Here is a 25,236-nt window from a genome sequence, read left to right on the forward strand (position 1 = left end):
AGGAATAAGATTTAAGGAGGGACTAGGGAATGGTCTTTAGATGGAGACGTAGGGAATGGATTTGGGGAAGGATTACATAGTGGACCAGTGACACAAACCCATTGGCATTGGTGACACAAACCCCAGCCACTGGATGCAGTGCTGGTCCCAAGCACAGATATAATGGGAGGGTTGCATCAGGAAGGGCATCTGGCATAAAACCTGTGCCAAGTTGTTGTGCGGATCGGATGGTCCACTGTGGCAACCCCTGGATGGGAGCAGCCAAAAGACTAACAACAACAACATAATGGACTAGTGAAGAGACTTTAGAATTGAGCAGAGGTGAAACTGTAAAATTGACAATAAGAGGGACTGGAGAATGGAGTGCAGGTAAAGTTGAACTACTGTAAAGGATGGACTAGGGAATTTAAAAAATAGGGAAAAGAATATGGTTTGTAGGAAAGACTAGAGGACATAAGTGAAGACGGTCCAGAGAATGGACTTGAGGAAGGACTAATGGATAGAAAAAGGAATTAACTGGCTGATGGATTCAGAAAGAGACAAAAATATCATGTATGTGATGATCTAAATAGATGGTTAAACAGAGGACGAACTATTGAGTAGACTGAGTAATAGCAGAAAAGCAAGGGCAAGATGGTGGGTTTAGGAATGGACCAGGAACTATGGTCCATAAACATTATGTTCCCTTTATCCTTAAAGAAATACAGATACATGTTCAAAACCATAATAATCAAAAGTATTCACTTGCAAAAACAAAAAAGAAACCTGGTCTTATTTTGCCTGTTATAAAATGTCACACAAATGGTATTGCTGTTATGAGCTTAGTTTCATGTAATAAAGGCCGGATCTGCTTGGAAACAATTGCTGTAATACGTCCTTGTTTTTCCTGTGGATTCTGGTCAGTGATGCTGTGGGTGTGTCTGTGGGTGTAGGGGGTAGAGAACGATGCCATTCACTCAATAATCATCTTACACTTCTCTGGTTGTGCTCTGGGTCATGGAAAATACCATGAGATCAGCTCTAGTCTTCTGAAAATGTCATGCTGTTCCTATGGGAGGGACGTGGTGGTAGCTTTTGAGCATCATGCCATAACATCATAAAGAGGTGCACATGGTGGACCTTTTCCTTTGTTAGACTTTCAGACAGGGCTTGTGTGTATTCCTAGAGATCTACCACCATGATCAGCTAAGCTTCAGGTACCACCCTGGAGAATTGGATGGAAATTACTGGGTGAGATACAGGCTCCTCTGCTGGAGGAGGTTCAGCATGTTGGAATGTTGGTTTAATGAGTTGGTAAACTGGTTAGCGAACCTTCCTCTGACAGCAAAGCGACAGCACAGAATAAGGACTGTGACAAGGCTAGGTTAGCGCTAATGAACCTGGAGAAGTATGGTAGAACAAGGAACCCTTTTTAAGAAGCAGTCCTGGAAGTTGTTTGTTTAAAAGATTAAAACGTCAGGGGTTTATGACAAAACTGATAGCTTAAGCAATTAATTGGATGGTGGAGCATGTTGGTAAATATTTTTAGTTCATCTAGCTTTAAATCCTTTACAGATGCTAGCTTGCAGGAAAGGTAACAGTTGCACATTTAATTGCACAGATGGGAGAGCTTGAGTTTTCAGCACCTGGATTTTACTTCATCTCACCTAAGATATTTTCCCTTTTCATTTTCTTTCTCTCTCTCTCTCTCTCTGTCTTACTTTCAGGCGAAGGATTCTGTAATTACCCATGTTCACATTGACAGGAGTGCTAATCTACAGAAATCATCTTTCTTTTCCTTTTTTGCTCTTTCATCATCTCCGCTCACTGATGGGTTTCAAACCAGAATTCTATTTTCAAAACATGCATTTTCTGATCACTTTGATGAAATTAATCAAGATAAGATTTTCTCATCAAAAGGATCACACTGAAGAATAGGATTAAGGTGCATCATACATATTATAATATGTAATATCCAATCATGTATCAATATGCAAATGAAGACTAGTGCAACACAATGATGACTTTATTGTTTTTTACTTTGATCTTCTTGTTTGTTTGTTTGTTTTTAATAGCTTGGTCATGCAATTTATTATTCAATATATTAAACATTTTACATTTTACATTTTTTTTCTGCCCCAGTTTTGAGTGACTTTAATCAGCTTCATGCTCTGAGCGTGACTAAATGAGCTCATTAGGCTAATTGCACAGTCACCCCCTGATTTTGTTCCAGTTTTCAGTTCACGCTGTTAATAAATGCTATGGAGAGCACTTCTGCTGATCTGCTGGTTAATCACCATGCCTTTTTTTTTTATACTGTATGTGAAATCTCATTAATCAGATCCCATTCTGAACTCGTACATCAATGCCATTTATGATCGCTGTGTTCCTCTAGCAAAAAGCGATTGTATTATTAAACAGAGCTGTAACAGACAACTCCATCAGTCTTAAGCTGTTTCTCATGAATGATCCTCATGTCATTATCGAGTATTAATATGACAGAAACAGGGTGAGTGCATGAAAGCATGAGCATGTATTTCTACTCTATTTCTCAATTCCTTGCATGTAGGTGGCACGGTGGTGTAATGGTTGGCACTGGGGCCCCGCGCCTCCAGGGTCCGGGTTCGATTCCTGCCTCAGGGTCTGAGTGCATGCAGTTTCCATGCTCTCCTCATGCTTGGTGAGTTTCCACTCACAGTTCAAAGACAAGCATGGCTAATTGGCATATCCAAATAGCCTGTAGCACATGAATGATTGTGTGTGTGCCCTTGATTGGTACCCCACCTTGTGCCTTAAGTTTTTGGTAATTTGACTTTATCAGTAAAATGTCTGATATACATACAGTATTGTATTTAGAAACCCCATCATGAAGAACTCTGCTATAAGCTTTCTTTGTTGATGGCCACTGTGTCAGTGTTGAACAACATTTCTAAGCTTCGAGCTAAACGACGCAGTGTTGGACCATTGGGTATGTTTGTGTATTTAGTAGCCATGCTTTTATGATAAACTGTATTTTCTCCTTCGCTGGTCATTTAATAGTGAGAGTGGATGTTGTGGATGCTGTGGATGAAGAAGCCTGGTGTGACAAGGCATCATTACTGACCTTTAGAGAAATGTGTTTGTGAAACATGTGTGGATGGAGTCTACAGTGTCAGCAATCAGAGGTAAAGAGGTAACATACTGGATTCTCACATCGTGATTAGTTTACTACACTGACACAACACGCCCAGGGTTTATTTCCCTGGATAAATCCGTAGTTTAGCAGATGATGTGTAACTGGGATGCACTAAAGGTATCATGCAATCTTGTGATCATAATTAATTACCGTGATGAGAGGAGAACCACACATACACAAATACATCATACACACTCTGTACACATTCTATACACTACAGTTACCTACAGAACAGCTGTTGCCATGTCAACGGTGAGAAAACAAGTTTCCATGGGGAAGAAGAGTGAGATAAGGTGTGTGTGTGTGTGTGTGTGTGTGTGTGTGCGTGTGTGTGTGTGTGTGTGTGTGTGTTGTTCATCATGCATAACCTTCAGGCTGGGACACTATAAAGCACTATGTTCGGAATCAGTAAATATTTATTCTAATTGGTAAACAAGTCCTGCACTAACACCTGGCTCTGGTGTTTTTAACAGGTAGCTCCAGCTCTCATTTCAGCACTCACTGATCTCATCTACAGTCAGCCCTTTAGATAAACATCTGCCACATCTGCCACGGGGTTATTGTCGTTCTGGAGCAGGTACATGGAGACGAGTCGTTTGCAGATGATCATCCACTGAGACACAGGTAGAGTTAAACATCATCACTTTACATGTGCTCACCTCGAAACACACATAGAGAGAGAGAGAGAGATAGAGAGAGAGAGGGGGGAGGGAGGGGAGGGAGAGGGAAACAAATGGAAATGGAAATATCCTAGGAAAACTAAGACAAAGTGACAGAGTTGTTGGAAAAGAGTGCAGGAGATAAAAAGCAAGGGAGAGGAAGACAGAAAAGGATATGTTATGGGACAGAGAGATAAAGGGAAAGGGGGAGAGATAAGGACACATAGAGGGACAGAGAGACAAAGAGAAAGGAAGACAGAAAAGGACAATTAGAGGGACAAAAAGACAAAGGGAGAGGAACACAGAGAAGGACACAGGGGGACAGAGAGGCAAAGGGAGAGCAAGACAGAATAGGGCACATAGAGGGACAGAGAAACAAAGACAGAATAGGACACATAGGGGGACAGAGAGACAAAAAGGAAGGCAGACAGAGAAGGACAATTAAAGGAACAAAAAGACAAAGGAAGACAGAGAAGGACACTTACGGGGACAGAGAGTCAATGGGAGAGCAAGACAGAAAAGGACAATTAGAAGGACAAAAAGACAAAGGGAGAGGAAGACAGAGAAGGACACATAGAGGGACAGAGAGACAAAGGGAGAGGAAGACAGAAAAATGGACGGAAGATGGGGACAAAAGATGGACAGAAACTATAGACAGTGAAAAGAAGTTTTAAATATTAATAAAGAATTGAGTTCAACACACACTGGATAGGTACACACATTTTGACATCTTGCTGATTATTTTGTGAAACAGTTGACTGTGACTGGTACTCCATCAGGGTTTGGATTAGATCCCTAGCTGGCCCACATGAATTTCATCCACTGTTGTGTTGACATTTACTGAATATTGATTGCATAATTTGTATTATTTAATCTGCATTAAAATTGTAGTTAAAGTTATCATTTAAGTTGCACTGCTTTCATTTTTCCCTATACTTATATAGTGACAATAACGAACCTTGAATCTTTAGCGGGACACTGTGCATGTCAGTGAGCATGTCTCTGCTATCGTAAAAATGCATTTGAATGCCTGTTTATTATAAGCCCATTTTGTAGGGAAATCATGTTGACCATGTGACCTGCATGCTCTAGGTATACTATAACCTCCCTGGTTGTGCTCAATGTGACATCTGTTGATCAAGCAGTGCGAATGCAAACACTATTCAAATTGCTGTTATGCAGCCGTTATACTGTAACTCACCACACAGCATGAGCACGGGGGTAGTAATTCCTGATGAATTCATCAAAATGTTCAAAGAAGATGGAAAGCTGAGCAGATATCTGGAGATGGAGTTCAGCAGGTATGCTGGGAGCCAAGAGCAGAGTTTTAGTCTGTCGTGGGAGTCAGTGTTTTGAAAGGGTTTGAACCTGCAGGAGCTGTGAGGATGAACACACAGTCCAAGAAACAAACAACATACATAAGTGCTGGTCTAAACTGTGGCTTCCCAGTCAGGACTTGTATCTCATACAGGAAGAAGATTCGATTATTTGTCACATGTACTTTACAGCACAGTGAAATGTCTTCTTCGCATATCCCAATTAGGAAACTGGGTTCAGAGCGCAGGGTCAGCCAGCTTACAGCGCCCCTGGAGCAGATAGGGTGAAGGGCATTGCTCAAGGGCTCAACAGTGGCAACTTGGCGATGCTGGGGATCAAACTCCCGACCTTCCAATCAGTAACCCAATAACCCAAAGCCTCAACCGACTGAGCCAACACTGCCCCTTACAATATGAATTATGAGTAGAAACATTAGTAGTAGAGTAGTATCCGGAATCTAAAGGCTGACTTGGTGTGTTGCTGGAGTTTGAATCATCTGAAGTTATACTTAGACAATGGTTTTGTTACTTTCTCCATTTTATTAATACACAATATGGACAAAAGTATTAAGCAAAACCTGTTCTTTGTTGAATTCAGGTGTTTCAATCAATCAGGCCCGTTACCCCCCAGTGAAGGGCAATCATAATTAATGCTTTAGCATACCAAGACAACTTGGACAATGCTATGCTTCTATGCAACTTCGTGGCAACAGTTTGTTGAAAGCCCTTTTCTATTCCAACATGACCGTGTCCCAGTGCACAAAGCAAGGACTATAAAGACATGGTTTAATGAGTTCAGTATGGAAGAACTCGAGCGGCCCGAACACAGAGCCCTGACCCCAACTCCATCGAGCACAATTGGGAGGAATTGGAAAAGAGATTGCGTGCCAGGTCTTCCCGTCCAACATAAGTGCCTGATCTCATAAATGCTCTACAGAATGAATTCCCACAGACACACTCCCAAAATTGTGTACAGCCTTCCAAGAAGAGTGGAAGCTGTTATAGCTGCAAAAGGCTATTGAAGTATATGTATTTGGATACAATGTCATTGCAGGTTTGGCCAAATACTTTTGTCCATATAGTGTATTAAAATATATGTGATGTAGGTACTGTATGTAGTAAAGTCATCGAAAAGCAGCGCTCCAGTTCCTGGTGCAGATCAGCAGCTCGGCTCTCCGCTGCTCAGCCCTCAGGTGGAGTGTGGGATTTATCACACCTGCTCCTGCAGCTTTCGCACTAGACTTTTCTGTACTTTTCACTTTTTGTAGTTTGTACTTCGCAGCTACATACACTTACCTAAAAGCACCACCAGTCTCTTTCCTGTTAGGTCAAGAACGAAGTGCGCAAGCAAAACAGGTATTTTGTATAAAGGTTTAGCAGGGGCATCCTCTATAAACAGCATGGCAAACTAATGGCATCCGAGTGAAGCTCTAATCTCAACATGAGGCCAGCTCCTGCTGAACCGCGGGAAAGAAACGGGTGAGAAGAGAAAAGACAAGAGTACAAAGACGAGAGTAAAATGAGTGGAGTGTGTCAGAAGAGTGAGAAAAAAGTGTTTAATGAGAGAGAGAGAGAGTGAGAGAGAGAGAGAGAGAGAGAGAGAGAGAGAGAGAGGCGGTAATGAGGTCCTGAGGGAAAGCAGACATGACTGATGTAGAAGACCAGTCAGAATCTAACACACTTCCTGTGGAGACACACACACACTCATCTTCATACAGGATCGATGCTGATGCAGACATTCCCTTCATACACACTTCTGTTCTCCTGATGCTCTTTAACCCGTTCTCCTCCTCTCTCACTCTCTTCCTCTGCCCATTTCTCTTTACAACTTTGTCCTTTCCATCTTTCTGCCTCATCTTCATCTTTCTTTCTTTTGTTCATTATATTTCTCGCTTGCTCTCACGTTTGGTCCGTCATCTTTTCCTCGTTCCAGTTTTTTAGTTTATTTGTTTTAAGTTTGATCTGATTCTGATTAACACATCCCTCCAACATACTTCAACCCTTTCGATTTTCATTTTTCATTTTTCATTATCTTTCTCTTTACTCTCTCTCTCTCTCTCTCTCTCTCTCTCTTTTCTTTCTGTCTCATGTTTTTTCGCCAAACGCCTTCGACTTTATTTTTTCTGCTTCATTCTTTTCCACCTCCCTCTTAACTTCTTTTTTTACTTTTTCTCTTACACCGCTTCGCTTTCTTGTGTTTTTTCACTATCATAACTTTCATCTCCTCCTCCTCTACTTTCTCTCTCAAAGGATTATGTTGGTTTTTTTGCAGATTGGAACTGAATTTAATTTAGCAGATTAAAGATTCATTTAGAAGAGTAAATCAGTCACAGGATATAACGCTGTGATGACAGGAGCTTTTTAAACACACACACACACACACACACACACACACACACACCGTATACAGTGTTGGTTGCTAGGTAACAAGTGATTATTGACCTGAGGAGGATTTCAGATACAGTGTTGTAAAATAAGAGCTCATTCTGTTTCCAGTAAAATAACTCACACCTCAGTTCAGGTTTCTGACTCGTATGAGGGTTTCAACACCTTCCTAATTATTTTATCAACAACCTGCTGCCATCTATACATTCATCCATCCATCTTTTTATTTATCCCTTTATCCAGCCATACATCTATTCATATCCATCCATCAATCCATCCATCCATCTAATCATGTTACCATTCATCTACTCATAGTACCATCTATCCATCTACTGTATTTATCTACTTATACTGTATATCCATCGATTTACCTATATAACCATCCATTCATCTATCCATTTATCTACTCATATATTCATCCATTCATTTATCCATCCATCCATCTAATCATGTTACTGTATGATACTGTTACTGTACTATCCATCCATCCATTCATTCATCTACTCATATATCCATCCATCCATCTAATCATCTTATCATCCATCTATCCATCCATTTATCTATTCTTATATCTATCCATCCATTCATCCAACCAACCATCCATCCATTAATCAATCCATCCATCTATTCATCTATCCATTCATCCATCCATTCAACTACTCATATATCAGGATATTTGTCTACTTCATATACTTTCAATCCACCCCTTTCATCCACTCATCCATTAATTTTGCTATCCATCTACATGTTCATCCACCCATCTACTCATTAATCCCTTTACTCACATATCCGTATATCAACTACTTATCCATCCATCCAGCATTTACTTATCCATCCATCCACAATCCATCCCTCGATTTATTTATCCACCTATCCTCCCATTCATCCATTTACTCATCGCTCAAGCTACTTAAACATTAATATTAATTTACTTACCTATCCATTTACCAACCCAACTATCCACTCATCCATTAGTCTATCAATCCATCCACTCATCCATCCATTTGTTTTCTTCATTTATCCTTTCACTTATCCATCTCCAGCTCAAGCTTCATCTCTACCATATTTTTACTCTTTCTGTATCTCCACCTCCATGTTCCCTGCTCTTTAAACCTACATTTTTATTTCCATATCCCACTTGTTCATCTCTATATACAACTCTGTCTACATCTTCAAGTCCATCCTCCAGCTACATCTTTATGTCTATCCTCAATCTAAATCTTTATCTTCACTGCCACCCTGTTATTTATGGTCGTGTTGTCTAATAACAGTATAAAAGGATGTAGCTGATGAGCTAAGGTGTGTTCATTGTCTAATAGAAGTTTCTTTAGTTTAGCACTAGAGGAACAACTAATCTAGCTGTGAGTTTAAAGGTGGATTTGTAGCAAAAATCTGGAAATAATGTAAACGATGAATAGAAGTTTAACATTAAATTTACTTAAGGATCAGGGGCCTCATGTATCAACGCTGAGTACGCACAAAAACTTTGCTTACGCCAGTTTTCACGCTCACGGTCAGATTTACTAACAGTATAATTAACGTGAGAATGTGCGTTCTTCCACACCAACTTCATGTCTGGCGTACGTGTATTTCTTGTGTGCGTTTGTTTTATTTCCGTTATGTTCCGTTCCGCATGCTCCACTGCTATCAATTTATAATTGATAAAATGGGTTAATTGCCACAATATTTTTCTACCAATTATGTGATTTAGAACATATAAAAGCATTTGCAAATGTATACAACCCTTAGTCTATGGCAATGGCAGTGTTGGCCTTATTAGAGGACACGCATGTTTTACTGCGTACGGACAAAGCTGTAAATGTGCGTACGCAGTAAAACATGCGTGTCCTCTGATGTTTTAGTATGAATTCAACGCAAGTCTTTGTACATGAGGCCCCAGGTCTTTTATTTTATTAATTTTATTTAAAAACATAAGGAAGGAAACTAAAAAGAAGAAGAGAAGATACAGTATACTGTATAACGTATAAAAGGTTTCAAATGTACTAAAAATATTAAAGTTAAAATGTTTACCATTCTTGCCATTATTTTACACAAAGACACTGAGGCTCAGACTAAAATCTCTTTAGCTTTAAATCTAATCAACACTAAACACTAGTTACACACAGAACAGATAAAAAAAAATCAAAAAAATGGATCAGGAAAGCACTGATTTTTTTTTCTTTACCCTAATGCTTAAGTGCATGTCTTGAGCTGTTTATCTGATCGAGTTCTTCCACACACACACACACACACACACAGTGAGTGATTAACCAAATCCTCGAGTCATTACAGTTTGTTCAAAGTCCAACAAATGCACACAGAATATTTTTATGCGAGTGTGTGTCTGTCAGAGAGTGTGTGTGTGTATGTGAGGGTCATGTCGCCTCTGGCTGTGTTCATGAGCTATGTTCCTGGCTGGTTCTTGTGTGTTGGAGTTTTCGTACCCGTCAGTCTTCTGCTCCTGCTGCTGACACGCTTCCTGAAAATGAACCTAGACAAAGGTGCCAAAATTTTTACTTTATCATAGTACATCTGTATCTGTATTCTGTTTCTGTTGTGTGTGTGTGTGTGTGTGTGCTTAATTTGTAATCTATATTATACTATTATATACAGTACTTACTTTTATCCTATCATACTCCAGTGCTGAGCCTCTAAGCCTTTGACTTTTAAGGCATTGCATTTTATTAAAATGTAAAACTATTCAACATGTACATTTATCAATTCATATTTATTTATATACAGTGAAACCTTAAATTGCGAGTAACGCAGTTTGCGAGTGTTCCTCAAGACGAGCAAAGATTTGTCTTGGTTTACGAGTACCGCGTATCATGTACACATCACATGATCACAACTGAGCCAATGTTTTTTCTCTCTCTGGTGCTGCGGAATTGTGGGTAATCGTCTCCCCTGCTGGGTCTTAATGCTCGTCTCTTACTGGTATAATCAACAAACCAGTGCACGCGTGTAGTGTTAACTATAACACTGTGATCATGTGTGCGCGCCTAAAACATATTTTATTTTGTGTTTGTATGCGTGTGTGTACAGCGTGTGTGTACTGTTTATTATAACACACGTGTGCGCGCGTGTAAAGCAAAAGTAAGTCTCAGTGAAGAGGTTAAAGATCCATTTTCTCTCTCCCTCTCTGTATCAGCCTGCACTTTGTCATTGGACACCATGCCCCTACACACACACCTCCTTTCGCCTTCACGCACACACAAACACACACACACATAGACACTCTCTCTCTCTCTCTCTCTTTCTCTAATAGAAACTCTGCAATTCTTTTCAAAGGTAAAGTGCAGGTTCATATGTTTTATTTTTACTTTACAGCAGTGATTCAATTAGTAAGCGCTCACGCGAGTGTCATTAACAATGTTTCTTGTTAATTTTTCCATTAAAACAGTCTGTCCGTTAATGTGTGTGTGTGTGTGTGTATGTGTGTGTGTGTGTGTGTGTGTGTGTGGCGTAAAAAACTTAAATAAGATAGGAAGAAGTGTTACTAAGTAAGACGAGAAGAGGGAGAGGGGGATCTAATTCACACACATACACACACACAGCGCCCGCACGCATAAACGAAAACACTTATCTGTCGGGATTTATTTTTACTTTTTTTAAGGTAAAGTGCAGGTTAACTTGTTTTATTATTACTTTATATTTTGTATTAATTATTTTATGTATTTATTTTTGGGGTCTGCAGAATGAACAATTTAAGATTCCATTATTTCTAATGGGAAAATTTGCTTTGGTTTACAAGTGTTTTGAAATACAAGCCCACTTCCAGAACGAATTATGCTCATAATCTAAGGTTTCGTTGTGTGTATATATATATTAGTGTATATTAGTAAATAGTGTTGCAATGCAATGTGACATTATTTTTAATATTTGAAATGTTTTTAAAGCAGTTATTAAACTCTTATTTGCTAGTTTATTGATTTGTGTTAGGTCTTTGCTACACTGAAATTAATCTTTAACCTATTATACATATACTTATATATTGTACTTATATATTATACTGTATATATGATGTATATACTACAGGTTTTACAGCATGATAGAATGAAACTAGGGCACTCCATTTTTGCACAGAACATTGCTAAGGGTTTAGCTTTGGTGTGCTTTTAATAATTAATGTAGAAGCATTTTCTGATTTTTACCAAATTCATACTGTGCATTAGGAAGGTCAGGAGTAAGATGTAAGACAGCAATGCACATCATTCTGTTCTGTCATGCTCCACCGCTGAGATCTGAGCCTCTGGTTTCCAGTGACTCCAGGTTTGAGACAGACTTTACCAGGTTACGGGTTAAAAGGATATGTGCAGTATAGTACCTTAGAACAATTCTATCTACTGTACTGTTCTATTTAAATTGCCATGCCATTCCATACTCCTTTATCTATACTGTGCTACACTATTTTACTACCCTATGCTATGCTATGCTATACTAAACGACAATACACTACTCTATAGGTATGACACAGTCTAGGTTAGGCTGCAACTTACCAAAAGGTGGAGTTAATAACCAAGAGACAAGTAGTGCATTTGCGTATTTTGGACCAACAGTGCCTATTTTCCCTAAGAGTGGTTGTGAGCTTTGGAAGCCAAAAAAAAAAAAAAAAAATCACTCTGTACCCAAACTTAGTTTGACCAATTTAACAAAATGAAAGAAATAAAAATACAGCTCTCTTTTACTTCTTCTTAGCTAACCACAAAAAAAGAAAAGCATTTAAAACACATTGCACTGACTTTCAACCAACCACTATTAACAGGTTATTTACGATGTATCTATAATAGAACCAAATTATAAGAGTAAATTACAAACAAAGCTGTTAAAAAATCAATAGGTCATACACAATGAAGCAAGGATGCGGATCTACACCAATGGAGACAGATGGGATTTCTAGTGCTACTTCCATCCATAAACAAAGCAGGATGCCACTATACTCCAATATACTTCACCATACTACACTGTACTCTGCTATCATATACTGTACTGCTGTATGCCCTAGTGTTCTACATTATACTGTAATATTCTGTATTTATGATACAGTACTATACAGTGCTATGCAATTCTATGCTGTGGTACTCTATAGTATGCTTTATCTCAGAGCATGATAGAATGACGATGAGTACATTTTTGTTCCTGCCTCTTCACCTGCCTAATACACAGTGTGAATTCAGTAAAATTATAAAAAAAAAAAAAACTTTATTGTTACCCAATAAAGTGGTGAGGGGTTAGTTAGCCTTTGTGTTTTTTATAGGCAAAAATATAAGCATTTTCTAATTTTCCTCAAAATTCATACCTTATGCTTGGGAGGGCAATAATTAGACAGTAGTGCACTTAGTTTTGTCCTGTTATTTTCTAGAGCTGAGATCCCTGCCTCTCGTTTCAGCATACTACACTTATACAAATTATACAGGTTTGGAATAAACAAAGTAAAACATGTTAATGTTATATTACACTATATCATACTATACTATACTGAACTGATACTCTACTTATACTATACTATGGTATCCTATGCTACAGTATACTATACTACACTATACGATGCTATTTATACTTGTACTGTACTATACTTATACTATACTACGCTATATTACAGTGTACTATGCTATACTTATATTGTACTATGATGTAATATACTATACCCATACTATGCTGTGCTACACTGTACTATGCAATGTTATACTATATAATACTTATACTGCACTGTACTGTACTATACTATACTATGCGTATGCTACATGTATACTGTACTATAGTGTACTATACTATGTGATACCATGCCAAAGAATTAAGTGTTTTTAGATTTAACCCAACTCCATACCATGCATTAGAGAGGCCAAGACTAACACAGATGTGTGCTTAGTTTCATCCTATCATGCGCCATGGCTAAGATCTTTCATTTTTGGTACATTACACTCATTAAAATATAAAGATTTGGGATGCACAAAGATAAATATGTTACTATTCAATTACTGGCTAGGTACAGTACATACTGTATGGGGTTAGCCTTTGTGTTTTTCAAGGCAAACATTAAGTGTTTTTAGATTTTTGTGAAATTTGCATTGTGCATTAGAGAGGTCAGGACGGAGACTCAGTGCACTTAGTTTTGTCCCAGGTTGCTCCAGAGCTGAATTGCTGAAGTTTGTATTTCCACTGTACTATGTTCAGTCAAATATACAGGGAGGGACACTTAAACATAAAAATGTTTAACCAGTTTAAAGCAAAATAAGACAAAAATACAAATGACACTTTTCGTTTGGTAATGCGGACTAATATTATTAATATTTAATATTTTATTAAACTGCAACTATAATCTGAAAGGCAAGATACAAAAAGAAAAAAAAACACATGGCTGTGATTTAATTATATTTGACAAAAGTCTAAAAAAATAAAAAAAGACAGTGGAAACTTTCATGGATTCCCCTCAGCTGCTACTATAGTAAACCGCACTACAGTGTACCATCCTGCACTGTGGTTTACTATAGTAAATGATAAAAATGATAATGATAAAAATACCTGAAAATCTATAAAAAATCTATGAAATCTATTAAACTGTATACTAAGCAGATCATTTATTATTTATACTATAATACTATATATATATACATCATATTGTAAGAATGGTAGAATGAAATTAAGTGCATTACTGTTAGTATTTATCACCTTAATGCACAACGTGAAAAAATGAATGCCCCTTTGTGTTAGCCTGCACTTATTAATGCACAATGTGAAGTTGGTGGAAATCTGTGGACATCAAAATTTTCACCCCCAAAAATGATAAGGAGGTTAGCCTTTGTCTTTTTATGGTAAAAAAAAAACAAAAACAACAACTGCGTTTTCTGATTATCAACAAATTTATACAGTAGCACGCATTACAGAGGTTAAATCTAACAGTAATTCACAAAGTGTCATCATGTTTTGCTACAGAGTTGAGATCTGAGTCTCCCATTTCCAGAATATTACACTCAATATAATGTACAGGTTTGGGTTAGGGATTTTCTACTATACTATACTATACTATACTATACTATACTATACTATACTATGCTATACTGAATAGTTTTATCCTATATTATACTATACTATACCTTGGTATTCTACTCTGTGCTGTACTATACTATGCTACACAGTATGATGCAATATGCTACTATACTATCCTACACTATACTATACCATACCATACTATGCTGAAGTGTACTGTACTGTCATACATTATACTATATGACTATTCTGTATTTTATGATACAGTACTATACAGTGCTATGCTGTGTTGTTTAGTATAATATACAGTGTGTAGGATTTTAAGCATGATAGAATGAAAGTAGAATGAAACTAAAGTAGATCCTGTGCTAGTCTTTATCTCCTCAATGCACAATATTCACATTGTGTATTAATGAAATGAAAACTAACACAGGGCTGCACTTAGTTTTACTCTTATCATGCTAAAAGTCTGAGATATACAGTAATACAATGATATAGTATAGTACAGCAGGGGGCGGGGCTACACATGATTTTATGATGTCACAAAATAAATGTCATACCTTTGGATCAATCAAACGTGCGATTACAGGATGACATGGGAGCTGGAAAGACCACATTGGGTCCCACAGAACCCGGATGCTAAGATGGCTAGTTGGTTAACTTAAGTTACTTTAATTGCGAATCGAATTGTGGTTGTCAAGGTAACAGTGAACATGGCTCTGACAAACAGTGTGGCGTGCCACATCTAGCTTCTTGTGCAATAAAACTAATCATGTAATAAAGAAGCTTTAAGGAACTAAATGAAAAGAGAAGTGTGTATGTGTGAGAGTCAGAGAACAACAAGTCCATTTGTCTCAGTAATCATCTGCAATCGCTTCTCTTTGTGTCTCAGTGGAGGCGGAGTTGTCTGAGGGCCGGGACCCACGGGACACAGCACATCGACTCTGTTCCAATCAGCAACGCCGGTACAGACGCCGACGTGACAGCTGACTGACACACACACACACACACACAACTGAGGAAAATGATCTGGAGAGTGACAGGAGCTCGGCTTTTGGAAAGTAGGACACAACACGAGGTCCTTGAAAGCAATGAGCCCAATGAGTAACACACACACACACACACACAAGCATGTCCAATCACACTGTCAGGGAGACGTGAACTGTTCTACGCAGACACACCAAGACGCAGTTCATCAATACACTCATTTATGCTGAAGCACTTTTGTATTCTGGATCCTGATTGGTCAAGAGGATGATTGATCATTTTCCTATAAAGTAATGCAGCTACAAATCTTAAGTTAACATAAGTGTGGGTATTCTAACCATGTCATCATTTCTATAGAAGTGTGTATCACGTCGAAATGTCCGTAGCTGCTATATACTGTATGTCAAAACAGGAACCAACCATACATGTCCTGATTAAAAAATCTGACTTGAACACCCCTTGTATGTTGTTCACTTACTTTTTTTTTTTTCTTCAGTATATAATTAAATAAAATGTGTAACAGTACGGCAAGGAATGAAATGTATTTCATACTCATGGAATTAAACATCAAAGTTGGAAACGATTTGCCAGCGATGAGGTTGTGTGTGAGGTTTTGTGGTGTCTGTGTGTTGTAAGAACTTGGCTTCAATCATGTTACTGCTCACTTAGTAACAGAAATAACTCCGCCTCCCTCTGACCACGCCCATGAAGTTTAAACCTTGATATCATCTTTTATATAAAATAAAAATAAATGAAAAAAAGGAACGATGGTCCACACTTTAGGACGAGTCGACTTGATGACGGTGCCAGAATGATCCACACGCAGTACAAAATTACAATACGTAATTCGCATTTCGATGGAAATGATGAAGTACAAAATCCCTTTACTTAAGTGAAAGTAGAGAATCTGAGGTTCAGTAAAACCCCTCTAACTACATTTCCACTTGAGTAAAAGTACGAAAGCAGTCGCCCTTCAAGTGTCCTTGAGTTTTAATAGTAAAAGTAGTGATTCTCACTCATCCAGGTGAGCTGATCTAGAAGTTGAGCCAAACCAACTGGACGAAATTATTATTTTTTATCTAGGTAAGTTGGTAAATTCCTCATATTTGGGTCCTCCAAGGTTAAAGTAGTGTAATATCTCATGTCTTCAAAGGTATATTATTGTCTTTGGTGCTGTAACTGGACTCTTTGTGCCTAACCTACACATCTGCGAGTCCCTCCTCAGGCTAATGCAAGTGTTCTGAACGTGTTTAAACCAGGCTAGGCTAACATCCAAGGCATCCCGCTAGGTGTTTGCATTTGCGACATATTTTCTACACACGGTGTGTTGATCAGGATGTGACTCCACTGCAAATCAGCCATCAGCGCAATTACCTGTTGAATGTAAAGGTCATGTTTCTGAGGTTCAGCATTGTAAGAAAAATGTGTGTGTGTGTGTGTACAAGACTAAGTACACAAATCCTGTACTTAAGCAAAAGTAAAGACTTTAATTTTTTAAGAAATTAAATATTACTCAAGTTAACGTAGAAGTGTATATTAATAACATTTAACTTAATTTCTACTTAATTAAAACACTCAACTTTACATTTACTGAAGTACTAAAAGTACTGAATGTGTATTGTTTTATAAATTTCAATATTATCTTTCTCTCTGCTTCCTGACTGTGACCATGGTGGTTCGGTGCCTTCTCTGGCAACACAGCGGTACCTCGGGATGAGTTTAATCCGTATTTTACATTTTTCCATGGAAAATAATGTAAACGGAGATAATATTAGCAACAATTTAAACATATTTTTACATATAAAACATTTGGAAAATACATTTAAATTAAGTAAAATATGAAATAAATAGACATTAAACATCACTTAGCTTTAATTTATGATTCCTCTCGGCATCGGCTGCTTTAAAAACCAAACTGAAAGCACTGAATACCTTTTTCTTCTTGCTACCGTCCTTGCTAACATTCTTGGGGCCCATGATGCTACTGTATGTCTTTACTAAATGTGAAAAAAATATAACATAAACTCACTTTACTTGGCTATTCACTGATGCAGACAAGTTTTGATTGACTACCAGACGTATGGCCAACTTAGCCTGCGATCAGTTCGGTTCAGTTCTTAAGGTGAAAATTCATTTGAATCCACTTCTGATTTGACCTGCTAAGCATTTTACAGACAGAAATTATGCAGAATATTCAGAAGGTGGTGCTTCAAATACTACAAAGTACAAATGTAGCGAAGTATAAAGTATAGATATTTGTTGTATGATGTAGTGAAGTAACAGTAAAGCGTGTCCACTAATTAAACCACCCAAGTAAAAGTATAGACACATGAAATATACATTAACTGTAAGAACAGTAATAAGGTTAATGAGTTGAGACACTATGATTAGAGAATAAACAAACTTTTATTTGAACAGTGTTACACAAAGAGAGGACACGGGGAAACGGAGAGAGGGTGGAACCGCGGACACAAAAAAAAAAACAGATAAAAACAAGCTGAAAAGGAGGCGGAGAGATGAATAACCTCGAGATGTGGAGGAAGGAGAGAAAGTAGAGTACGATTTGTTGCTTTTTTTTTCAATTTTATCCTGTTGTAAAATTTTGATGTGGTGAAAAATTAACTGAAGAGGGAAAAAAGAAGGTTTGTAATAAAACGTCTAAAAAAGGGGCGATGACGAGATCTGTTTCTTCAGTACAAACATGATGGGGATTTTTATTCTTTCTTTTCTTTTTCTTTTAAAGGAAGAGTATATTCTGTGTAGGAAAAAACGAAACACTTTGAGCTGCCCAGAGTTTTCAGGAAATCTCTCTTTTTTTGGTTGTTTTGTATCGGTTTTGTATAATTTTTCTATACGGTTATTATTAATTCTTTTTTTTTTTTTTTTACTAATAGAGGTAGACGAAGTGCGCCTCCTTGTGGTGGAATGTGTGAGTGTGTGTCTGCATAGAGAAATGATTGGCACTGCGAGTAAACTGACTCTGGTCCCTTACGTGAGAGGGAGGTTCATCTGAAGCCCCGCCTACTTCTCCTGAACATGAACCCCCTCCTACTTAAAAACAAACAGTCCGTAATTTGCCTGTATCCTATAATACATGGATATAGCGAGAGAGTATTCAGTATAGAAGACAGATTCAATAACAACTCTGTAAAAATTCATCGTAATGCTAAACTTGGGGGGTGGGGGGATGTCGGGGGGGGACAAAAACACTCTGATTTGGACTTGATAAACTTAACGAACAATGTTTTAAGGGGGAAAAGTCAAATAAAAATAATAAAAACAGTAATAAACGCTACAAAAACGTTAGCTGAAGTGGTCGGGTTTTTTCTTTCTTTTTTTTTTTTTAAACATTGATGAACGTAGTATCGGCGTCGTCCGCGCTCTTGTCCTGCGCGTGAGAGACGATCACTCGCATGGAGAACGCAGGGAAAGAGCTCCGTCTGAAACGGAAGGACAGATGAGACGCAGGAGTCGGGACTGAAAAGGAGAGAGACACAGAGGTTCAGTGAAACAACATCACTTGTTACTCTAAATCAAAAGAGAAACACAGAAGAGTTTTTATTAGCAGAAGCAACCTGCTCTCATGAAACACTTGTGACACTCCGTTATCTGTCTGCCTGTCTCTACCTCTTTCTCTCGTCTGTATCTGTCTGTTTCTTTTCTGTCTGTGTTTTTTCTCCGACAGATCTGTCTGATCAGTTTGGTTCTTCTGAACTCCTTGTCTGAACATGCAGATCAAACAGAGAGATCAGATGAAAGAAAATGATCAGACAGACAGATCAGACAAACAGGCAGACAGTGATCAGACAGACAGACAGACAGACAGACAGGTATCAGACAAACAGTGATCAGACATGTAGTGTTGAAAAACAGGGATCAAAGAGTGATCAGACAGACAGACATTAATTAGACAATGATCAGACAGACAGGGATCTGACATATAGTGTTAAAAAACAGGGACCAGACAGACAGAGAGTGATCAAACAGACAGACAGTGATCAGAGAGCCAGACAGACAGTGATCAGACAGACAGACAGACAGACAGACCAGACAGACATCAGTGCTGTCCCTCAGCTGAGTGTGTGAGTAACACTACCGTACAGGACACTCTGTTTGTGCTCTGAAATAAAGAAGTTCTGGTTGCCATGGAAACCCCCCTCACCCACACCTTCACTCGTCCTCCTCGGCCAGCTCCGTCTCCTTGTGCACCACCACACGGGTCACCGACATGTCCGGGTGCTGCTCTTTGGCTTCCTTAATGGCCTGGGCTAAGGCCTGACACACACACACACACACACACAAAACATAAGAGAAATCCGTCATTTAAGTATTAAAGACTTCATTTCCACTCAGAACGAGCTGCTGCTGTCGAAGGGAAACCGTATCAGACGGAGCAGATGAACACCCGCCTCACCTCCACCCTAAGAGGATGACAGGAAGTTATCCCCACCTCGCTTTCATGTCTTTCGTCCCGGCCCCTGTCCTGACCGGAGTCTGATACGGTGAGGACTTCTGATTATTTAGTGAAGTCTTTCTCTATGAGGCTTTTAGTTTTTAATAAACACTCCTGTACGATCTGCAGGATGGAACCAGTTTCATACTGGTGTCAGAATCTAGGAAATCAGTTTCTACGGAAACAGAGGTGTTTGTTACGGTGCTCTCTGGCTCCCACGCGCTCACTCTACATCCTTAATGAGAGAGAGAGAGACCGAGGAACCAGGAGAACACTACTGCCTTCTCAGGCTAATCAGACCAATCTCAACAATCTGCTTTACAACATGCACACCTCCACACTGATGAGTGTTTATGTGTGTGTGTGTATGTGTGTGTGTGTATGTGTGCGTGTTACAGTCTGATGCCATCTCCAGCAACATGTGCATCTTGAAATAGGTGCATGGATCAGTGTGTTGGAGGGAAAATAAAGACTATTCCCGAACAGAACTTCTCCAGCGCTTACGACGTTCGTCATAAACAAAAGGCTTCACAGAGGAGGCGGGGCTTCCGTTCCAATTCATCAACCAATCAGATGCATATCCCTCACTTTGGATGGATTGTCACCATCATTAATTACCTTAAAAAAATCTAATAAAAAGACATGATACTACCACCACCATGCTTCACATTACTGTAGAGTTTAACATATTCTATAAAATTAGGGTGCCAAAAATTATGGATCTCACACTAGGAGACAGTGAGTCTCTCAGCAAGGTAAAGTTTTTGGCTTTGATGGCCCGCTAGTCGCAATCCATATGGACGTTGCTGTTACCATGGAAACAAACCCGTAATGCGACGCCCACTTTAAGAACATCGTCATATCATGATTAATGTAGTCTGTGGAGTTGTAAGACTGTGTACAATGCGCTTCAGTAAAAGTGTGTGTGTGTGTGTCTGTTTTTCACCTCGTCGTGATCGATGTCCGAGTCGCCTGTGATGACGATGCGCTTCTCAATCCGTGTTTCCGACACCCCGTCTTTTAGTGTCTGTTAATCAAACATAATGCAATTAGTTTCATATTTTATATGTTAAATCTGTGTGTGTGTATGTGAGCGCATGTTACCTTGGTGATGTGTGTAGTCGTAGTTGTACACAGAGACTCTGAAGTGATGGTCTGAGCCGTCATGAGCACTCCGGGCTCGCCGTCTCCGGCACCGTCCAACTGCCCCAACACACACACACACACGTAAAAATTACAGCTGAACACTCATTAATCTCTCTCAGCCAATCAGAACAAGACTAGAGATAGAAACTGACAATTTACTAGACCAAAAAAATGAGAAACAAGACAGTAGGTGGGGCTTGAGACATGGTGCACATCAGTCAGGAGACGGTACCTGTGCGGCTTCGTACGTGATGGTCTTGGTTTCCGTGTGGACGATGGGAACCTCCTTGGTGGTGATCTCCGTCTTCTGAGCCGCGAACGTGTCCGAGATGGTCACCATTTCTGTTTTTACCACCGGGGGCTACGGGATTAGTGGGAGAAAAGTCAGTGTTTCGCTAAAACAAATCACCACCCCTCATGGTGCGCGCACACACATCGACACACAACAACAAAATGGCCGGAGGATTCTCATGCTTTATAACAAACTGAAAGAAAGAAAGGAAGAAGGATCAGAAGCTGCAAACTAGAGGTCTTTGGTGTGATCATGCAAGTTAAAGGGAATCTTAGGAGTGGAACTCAAGCGAACTCAAATAACCCCAGTTAAATACGGAAAAACTAATTATGTCGAACTCAAAACAAATTTACTCAACTCAAATTAAAACTGGAAATGGAAATAAATTACAAGTGAAAATCAAATCAGACATAAATTAGATCAAGTAAACCAAATGTAAACTCAAATCAACTTGAATCAATAACGACTCAAAAAACTCTCAATTCAAACTCAAACAAAAATAATTTTGCCCCTCGAGACCCGAATGCACTTGTATAAGAACATGACATTTTCTAGCAACTACACCGCCTAAAGTATATCCTTGTACCATATTCATATGAGGACTGTTAGGTATAATTTGTTTGCCAAACTTTTTCCTGGTTAAAGATCTTGATTGAACTTATAGTTAACAGCTACGAATAAATAAAAACAGTCATCACAAATTGCAATGTACATAACAGTAGTTGAGTCTGAGAGGTTAAACTTAAACTTAAATTAAAGCAATTCAAACTCAAATGAACTCAAATTCAAATCCATTTCTAACAAAATTGATCAAAACATTAAATGAACTCAAATGAACTCCGTTCAAACTCAAATTGCAAATCAACTCAAATTGGCGCATTCAAACAGTCATGGCAAGCTGGACCAAATGAAATAAAAATAAAAAAAATGTAAAAGGCAAGCAAACAGATCTCATGCTGAACTTTGGTACAGTTTGCAATGTGATTCTGCTTTATTGCAGGTTTTGTTTGGATTCTGTGAATAAACCAAACCAGAAGCGCTTCCCTGCAGGTAAAGCAGTGAGTGTTTGGAGAATGAGTGGGATGACGGATGAGTCATCCAGACTCGTCTCCATCGGTTGCACAGTCATCCCCCAGAAGCTCTCACACACGCGCATATATATATATATATATATATATATATATACACACACCAAGATCCAAAACATGCACCACAAAGCGCAATCTCATGCACATCAAAGGGGAAAAAACTAGCTCAAACTAAAGTAGCATATACAAGGACATTGTGGCATCCGTGCTTGCGTTACAGGTTTGTGTAGACAAAAAGCAACTATTTCTATTCATTCAAAGTTGCTCCGCCCCACATCATCTCCTATTGGCTGGGGGATCACACGAGGTTCTGGACCTTTCCTAAATGAAAACGATGCTTCGTGCAGAACAAAGTGTAACAACACTCGATAGCGAGATTTAGAAACTTGCCAGTAGATTGTTGTACAAGGCTAACCAATCAGCAAGACTTATTACAAAAAGCTCCGCCCAAGCTTTTCCCCAAATTTTGTTTAAATTCCTGGGTTTCCAAAAATAAAATAGGAACGTTCTAGTAACAAACATCCTGTGCATGATGTTCAGGACGATGCTGTTCATCTCTACACCATCTACATTTCTACTGCGGGAAACTTTTTAAGGAACTTCATCTGGTCTTCTAGTAGTTTCGGGAACTTTTACAGTATTTGATATTGAGGCAAGAACTTTTTTTTTCGTACAGCGGGTACAACTACACAACCCATAGATCGTACCTGTCATTTTATTCCCCTATTCGTGATTAGCCAATTATATAATTCTTCGTCACACCAATTACAGGAGTGACGCTCGTATGTTTTGTGTAACATCGCGGTTACAGGCCCAAGAAAGACAAGCCGCAGAGACGTTCTCACTCAGGAAAGTTCCTCAAGTTTACTGCTCCTTGGAAAAATCTGGAATTCTTCAGTCCTAAATTGTATTTTGTACGTTTTTTACGGATGCCTCAATGTCCGGGCGGCTTTCACCACACAGTGACGACACACCCTACATCAACAAATTGCTGTGCGCGTTTGTGCTTTAGGTTTTTAGGTGTATATAATAAATTAAGATGATGAGCAAATTTAAATCCCGCCCCCAAGGAAAAACAAAGCAATGAAATATGAATAAAAAGTGAGCTTTGGACAGATGCGTCATGGCACATCGTGCTAATTACTTGCTCCTTTCATGCGGCCATTTTGTAAGTGTAAAAAAAAAAAAAAAGAGAAAGAGATAGATGTGTTCTCCGGTGGAAAGGCAGGAAAGGCAGCAGGACAAGGATGAAGGGATGATGAAGATAAGGAGGAGGAGGATGGCGTAGTCAGCCATCTTTGTGCTTTTCAGGCAATTACCTCCGAGCAACAGATCACCTGCGGGACACGCTCCGTTTCCGCGTGAGACGAGTCGCCGTTGATGAAGCAAGGTTCCTCAGCAATAGCGCAGGGAGCTGGCGGAGATTCGGGGTCATCGCTGTGACCGTTGGGTGCCTCATTAAGGGTCACCATGACTTCATTTCCGGAGACTTCCTCTTCCGCGATCGCTTGCGTCTCCTCCTGTTTGACGGGCTCGCAGTGGACCGACTGTGGCTCTACCTCTGCGGTTATGACGACTTCCTCGGTAAGCTCCACCTCTTCAGGCTCCTCCGTGATGACGTGCGTGGAATCTGTAGAGGCGGGAAGCTGAGCGTGATACTCCGCCTCGTCTTCGCTCTCGCTCTCTGACGTGCCGCTCTTCTCTGGCTCCACCTCCTCTTCCTTGGCTTCCGGGGCTTTCTGGGTAACCGCAGTTACCACTTCCGACACATCAGGGGCGGGGCTTTGGGGCTTGTCTGCTTCGGCCTCATCCGTGCTTTTATTTTCCTCCACTACTTCTATAACCTCGGGCTGACCGTTAAGCCCTGAATTCTGTTCGTTCTATATTAAACAACAAACAAACAAAAAAAGACAGACAGACAGGGGATGGAGAGAAAAAACAGAAACAATGACCAACATAAAAAAAACTAATGGACAAAACAAACTGAAGAAAAGAAAAAAACAATTAAGAAGCAAAAACATATAAATAGATGGGTCAACATATAGACGACTAGATATACTGATGGATGGATGGATGAAGCAGTGTGTGTTAAGTCTGAGGTGAGCTGTGTGTTAGCTTGGTGTTAGGTTGCATTTAGACACCACCTTGCTGATGTCACTGATGTCAGACAGGGCGCTCTCGAGGTGGGCGGGGCTTATCTGTGGAATATAAATGGTAACCATAGGCAACTGTTACTCGAAGCATGTCACATCCAGCAGGTTTTTAATGATGAGAAGAAGCACACAAACGAACAAACAATTTAAATGTGTATGATTTTCAGAACAGATTATTTAAAGGTTTTGTCCGGTCTGGTCTCTCTGTTATCATTATAAAAGATTTGAACCGGTGGAATACAGCACAGTGCAGCTAATAATGTTTCAAGCTAATCATCAGAGCATAAAAGCCTTTTCGGATGGGCACTCCTAATTAGTTTGCTTCGATTTAGAGCTTTTCTAAACGAGACCAAACTCAGACACAAACTTAGGGGGAGAATAAAGAAAAGACAAACGACCGGAGTTAGCCATCGCACATAACAAGCGGCAGAGAGCGAGCGAGAGACTGAGAAAACAGAACATGTGAAGAGGAAGTTTAGTGCCAGAAGGTGAAAAGAACCTCGGACCGTGCAGCAACAGCGCCATCTGCCGGAGAGACCGCGCCACTGCGCAAGCCAGAGAAACAGACTTTACGCAAAAACAGAGAGGTGAGCTCTTCTTCTAAACTCTATGCACA

General features: G+C 39.4%; 1 protein-coding gene across 17 annotated transcripts in view; it reads right to left on the reverse strand.

The window, feature by feature from the left end:
* Positions 1-17,875: 17,875 nt before the first annotated feature.
* epb41l2 (erythrocyte membrane protein band 4.1 like 2) overlaps positions 17,876-25,236 on the reverse strand; it is a 45,578-nt gene continuing 38,217 nt past the window's right edge. For 14 of the 17 annotated variants that reach the window (XM_053491045.1, XM_053491043.1, XM_053491037.1 and 11 more), the window contains 7 exons: positions 24,612-24,665; positions 23,787-24,347; positions 21,320-21,448; positions 21,046-21,144; positions 20,888-20,968; positions 19,657-19,763; positions 17,876-18,965 (listed from right to left, as the gene is read on the reverse strand). In XM_053491045.1, the coding sequence (XP_053347020.1) occupies positions 19,659-19,763; positions 20,888-20,968; positions 21,046-21,144; positions 21,320-21,448; positions 23,787-24,347; positions 24,612-24,665 (1,029 nt within the window). In that variant the 3' untranslated portion in view covers positions 17,876-18,965; positions 19,657-19,658. Of the gene's footprint in view, positions 18,966-19,650; positions 19,764-20,887; positions 20,969-21,045; positions 21,145-21,319; positions 21,449-23,786; positions 24,348-24,611; positions 24,666-25,236 lie in introns of all 17 variants that reach the window. The other 3 variants (XM_053491032.1, XM_053491031.1, XM_053491046.1) reach the window with 3 other exon arrangements.

This window comes from Clarias gariepinus, chromosome 2 (assembly GCF_024256425.1).
Source record: "Clarias gariepinus isolate MV-2021 ecotype Netherlands chromosome 2, CGAR_prim_01v2, whole genome shotgun sequence".
NCBI lineage: Eukaryota > Metazoa > Chordata > Actinopteri > Siluriformes > Clariidae > Clarias > Clarias gariepinus.